At 37.1% G+C, this 5182-nt stretch overlaps 1 protein-coding gene across 1 annotated transcript in view; it reads right to left on the bottom strand.

Moving 5' to 3' along the window:
• The window catches only part of LOC102822356 (guanylate-binding protein 4-like), a 33902-nt gene that overhangs the window by 17522 nt on the left and 11198 nt on the right, over nucleotides 1–5182 (bottom strand). Inside the window, exons 5-6 of the mRNA XM_006831061.1 lie at nucleotides 2778–3058; nucleotides 1393–1605 (exon numbers count right to left, since the gene is read on the bottom strand). Of these exons, the coding sequence (XP_006831124.1) occupies nucleotides 1393–1605; nucleotides 2778–3058 (494 nt within the window). The remainder of the gene's footprint in view (nucleotides 1–1392; nucleotides 1606–2777; nucleotides 3059–5182) is intronic.

The raw sequence follows: 5182 nt of genomic DNA, 5'->3' as shown, positions 1-5182 counted from the left end.
ATATATATGTTGTTGTTGCTAAGTATTGTGGAGTCAGTTTGACTCATAGTGACCCTGCACAGGGTTTCCGTGGCTGTAAATCTTTATGGGAGCAGAACGCCTCATCTTTCTCCCACAGAACAACTGGTAGTTTTGAATTGCCGACCTTGAGTTTAGCAGCCCAATTTGTAACCATTATGCTACCAGAGCTCTTTGAATATATATATTCTGAGAGAATTCTGATGTGGCTCTGTAAGATAAGCACTAGACCTCAAGGTCAGTTTGAATTTCAAGGTGGTGGTTCAAACCCACTAGGCACTCTATACAGTGTTACTATGAGTCACAACCAACTTGATGGCACTTAAATAATTATATCTTCTGAGAACACTGTTACTCTGAGAATTGTATTAGAATGCAACAAAAACATGCAAGACAGTCCAGTAAAAAGAGTGCGTGCTCAATATATGTTAGTCATTATAATTATCATCATCATCACTCTTGTTAATAGTTGTGAACAACGTTATAATGACCCTAATCACACCATATCTAAACGACTGTTACTCAATTCAAAATGATCATTAGCTTCTTGAGAACAAATGCTGTTTCTTTAATATTATATCAACTATACTTAATACACAGTGTCCTGATGTGGTGCTGTGGGTTAAAGTTGATTTGACCGACAAGATCGGTGGTTCAATCTCACCAATCACTCCTTTAAAAGCCTATATAGGCATACTATGAGTAAGAATCAACTCATTGGACTTAATAATAACATACTTTATACATAATCTTCCAATGGCATACACAGTTAAGCATTTGATTGCTAAGCAAAGAGCAATATGGATGACAATTCAAATCTATCCAAAGGTGCCTTGAAAGAAAAGTCTAGTGCTCTACTTCTAAAAGATCTTATTCATTTGAAAACCCTATGTAGAATTTTTTCTCTGACACACATGGGATTACAATAAACTGATTCAACTACAGAGAATTTTGTATGATTTTTGGCACTTTGTACAAAATGATCACATTGTTTGAAAAATGAAAGAAATATTTCATCTATCTCATTATTAGTTCTAATTCCTTTCTTTGGGAATACATATGTGTGGTTTCTTCTAGAGTATCTAAATAATTGTGGATATAAATCAGAATATGTGAAGAAATCACTATGTGTTCTCAGCACAACTGGTACTAGTGCTAGTGTGGTGTTTTATGAAAAGTTCCGAGCTACTAACTACAAGATTGGTGTTTCAAACCCACCAGCTGCTCCTCAGAAATCCTATACAGGCTCACAATGTGCTAGAACTGACTCAACAGCACTTAACAACATTAGTGAAGTGATCTAAGATTTTCAGAAGATTAAATGCCCCCTGATTCTTTTTGGTTGGGCTTCCCTCCACTTCCCTTATTCCTCACCTTAACTCCTTTCCTGGGCACTTGGGCATAGTCTTCTTCAACCTTTTTCCTTGCTTCTAAATAGAGATTGTGTCCTCCTGGAACAGAGAAAATTCCTCCCGAAATGCTTTGCATCAGGGGTTTTGACAACTGCTGCAGCTCTGCTTCACAGTATTTCACAGATGCCTCGTCATTCTGCAGCACAAAGTCCTCCCGCATTTTTACAATGGTTTCCTTCAGAGAAATGTAGAGATACACAATAGAAAGAATATCTTAGAAGGGATGGTCCAATTGTGGTTCTTTCCAAAGACGCATACTGACAGTCACAGAAAGGAGTAAGGAGACTTGTGGTAGACACAGATCAAGTTCATCATATATAAAATGATGGGGAAAGGGTATGGCATAAACTCTATGACTGTTTTTGTTGTATACTGTGCTTATAAGTGATCCACATATTGCACTGAGTAGTATAAAAGTCAATTTGGTTGGAAGGAAAGTTTTCTCAGAGAACCTGTAGTGCTATGGATGGAAACATAAACCAGAAAAAGCAAATCTACACAGTAATGACTTAAATGTACTCTGAAATATATTTTAAAAGCCTTCATGAATTCTCTCCATTAGGAATTGAGTATGAAAAGATATACCAACAGAACTTTTTTCCTTTCCCTTATAAATTATAATCAAAATCGTTTTACTCGATATAAAGTAAGATTTTTGCACTTCTAGACAAAATATAGACAGAAAGACAAGCTTTCAGTGAAGGTGCCTATGTGTAAGCAGAATGAAGATGTTTCCCAACATATCGGTGTCCCCATCTTTTATAGCCCTTGAGACCTTGAATACAATGGATTTTACTTTCAAGATGGGTTGTGCTATATATAGGGTACTAATTTACTTTTAAGAAATGAAGAGTATGTAGGATACGGGGCATAACTTAGTTACATGATCTCTTTTTAAGTTGAGTTTTCCAGTTGTTGACATGAAAGAAAGTCAGAGAGACTAGAAACAAGAGAAGGTTTTGATGAAACATTGTTGGCATGAAGGTAGAATAGGGTACCTTACGTTTCCAGATAAGAATCAGAACCAGTGAACATCTTGATTTTAGTTTGTGAACCTTGAGCTAAGAACTCATGCACTCTTTGCTGAACTTTTGAAATAAAAACCAGGTAGTAATATGTTTGTGAATGCTACATTCATAAAAATTTGTTGTATAGAAAAATAAAAAATGAAGTGTACATATTTTAGAAAAGAGATAAACTGCAGATACCTCTGTAAAGGTCTGCTACTCACTGCATGCCAACCAGGCTAGTCTAATATATGAAAGATATGAAACATGAGGTCATAAGGAGGACCCTACGCATCATTCCAGAACAGGAATCAGGAAGAATAAATGCTAAGGGATGTACCATAAGTTTTTTGCAGAATTCATGATTTTCATCCTTGAATGAGTGCTCCAGGAAGATTGCAATGGATTCCCTCTCACAGGTTGCATGGACATCCAGCAGCTCCTGAAGCGTCTCTGTGGGAAACCTCACACGCTGAGCCATCTGCTGACTGTAGTGGTCAGTTGCCCTCTGCACAGCTACCAAGTTCTCACGCTGGGCCAGGGTTGTTACTGCATTCTCCAAACAAGGCACCGCTCCACTGTTGATGGCATCCACATAGGTCTTCACCAGAGTTCCCAGTCCTGAAGAAGCCAGTAAATTTAGAGATAAATATCAAGTTCTCACTTACTAAAAAAGATTAGTCACAAGCATTCTAAAATTAACTAAAACTTTTCTTCTAATTTTATTTTCTAATGAATCCATTTCCTTAGAGTAACATCTCTTTGATTCCAAATTTATTCTCTTTTATGATTCTCCATTTCATTACTATAAAAAATCAGATTACTGATCACAACCACTATCTTTTCTGGGATTTCCTGAAAAATGAAAATTAACTCTCCCACTAAAATAAAATGAGACTCTAGGAGGTAGAACTTGCTGGCAGATTAGGGAGAAGTGCAGTGCAGACCTCTGCTAGCAATATCACAGAATACTGGACAAAGCAGGTTCAGGGGACAGTCCCAGAACTACATATAAAGGAATATTTAGAAAGTCTGAAGGCCTACAACCAGTGGAATTTGTATCAGAAGAAAGAAAACTGGTATTTTCTGATCTTCAGCAGACAGCCGGCTCCTGGAGCGGCCATCTGGGTGTGACAGAGCAGGTGACAGGTCACAGTAGTACTCCCATGCAGGTGTCTGACCGATCCTCGGAAATAAAGGCATGGACATTCTTTTTTAAAAAATCTGTTCATTGGTCTCGTCCTGTCTGCAAACATCCACTCTGGTGACTAGAGGGGTTGCCTGAGTGAGTGGACACTTGCTCACCCCCAGAAGGTTCTACTATGCATGCACACAGATTTACTCATCAAAGAACACTGTGCACAATATCTAGGAAGGGTGAAGGCACTGCTTAAAACCGAATGGTGCCCCCAAATGGCTAAAGCAGGCCCTAAACTGTTTATCATTAAGAAAAATCTTTGGCAGGTGTTGGGGAGTGGGAGAGAGAAAGACTGAAAAGGAAACAGGTTAAAATTAAATCCTGAGTATGACATAAAGACAAAAGTAACATCTTGAAGTTTCTTAGATGGACTTGAAGGGAAGAAGCCGAAAGAGGGGTGTTAAATTCATACTTATATTTTGCTACAAATATTTTTTCTATTTTCTTTTATGTGATTATAGACTGTAGTATCAAATCTCTTTTTATTTAAGCTGTTTCTGTTTTGATTATTGGTACCCTTTTCACATTTGGGGCCTCTTTTCCTTACATTACCCAGGAAGAGACAGCAATTATGGTCATATAACCAAGCTGCAATCTCCACCTATAAAGTTTCTCTATCCATGCAAGAGCCTATATCAGCAACTATACACTAGATAAACAGCCAACAATTGCTATAGTTACTCTGAGCTGAGTAATAAGAAAAGTGAAAAATAAAGCCCATCTCTTGATCATATCTACCTGAAGGCAAACAGAAAGCTCAGTAATACATCAGCATACATACATCTAATTATTGAAAACACACCTAATTATTGAAGATGCCCAAGAAAAAACTGACCATTTTGGCACATGTCCAGAAATAAGATATAGTAAAAGAGACAAATGAGCTAGAGGTAGACCCAGACTTCCAATTGGAAGGAAGGCAGGCTTTTGAACTTCCTCAGAGGGAATTCAGAAGAATGATATTGAGATGCATTCAAACACTCCACAGAGGGGTTGAGAAAAATAAGAAAGAAGTCAAGAAAGTGCTACAAGAAAAATCAAGTAAGATAGACATAGCACTGGAAACAATTCAAAAACTGTAAAAGAGGTCCAAATTACTTATAATAAAATATCAAAAACGTAAAATACATTGAAAGGGCAAAGAAATAGAATTGAAAAGGTGGAAGAAATTTTTCCTAACATTCTGATAAATGAAAATAGAAGCATTCAAGAAGCTAAATGAACCCCAGGAAGGATAGACCCCAAAAGAAAATCACCAAGACATATCAAAATCAAGATCTCCAAAATCAAAGACAAGGAGGGAATCCTGAAAGCAGCAACGGAAAAAAGCATTACTTACAAAGACAAGAAAATCAGATTAAGCTCTAATTTCTCAGCAGAAACTATTCAGGCAATAAGGAAATGGAGAGACATATATATATATCCTGAAAGAAAAAAAATGGCCAACCAAGAATCATCTACCCAGCAAAGCTGTGAATCAAACATGAAGGTATAAAACATTCCCAGATAAACAGAAGTCAAGGGATTTTGTCGAAACCAACCCAACA

This window comes from Chrysochloris asiatica, unplaced genomic scaffold, assembly GCF_000296735.1.
Source record: "Chrysochloris asiatica unplaced genomic scaffold, ChrAsi1.0 scaffold00002, whole genome shotgun sequence".
Lineage (NCBI taxonomy): Eukaryota > Metazoa > Chordata > Mammalia > Afrosoricida > Chrysochloridae > Chrysochloris > Chrysochloris asiatica.
The sequence above is the reverse complement of the archived record's forward strand: the minus strand, read 5'-3'. Positions and strand labels throughout refer to the sequence as shown.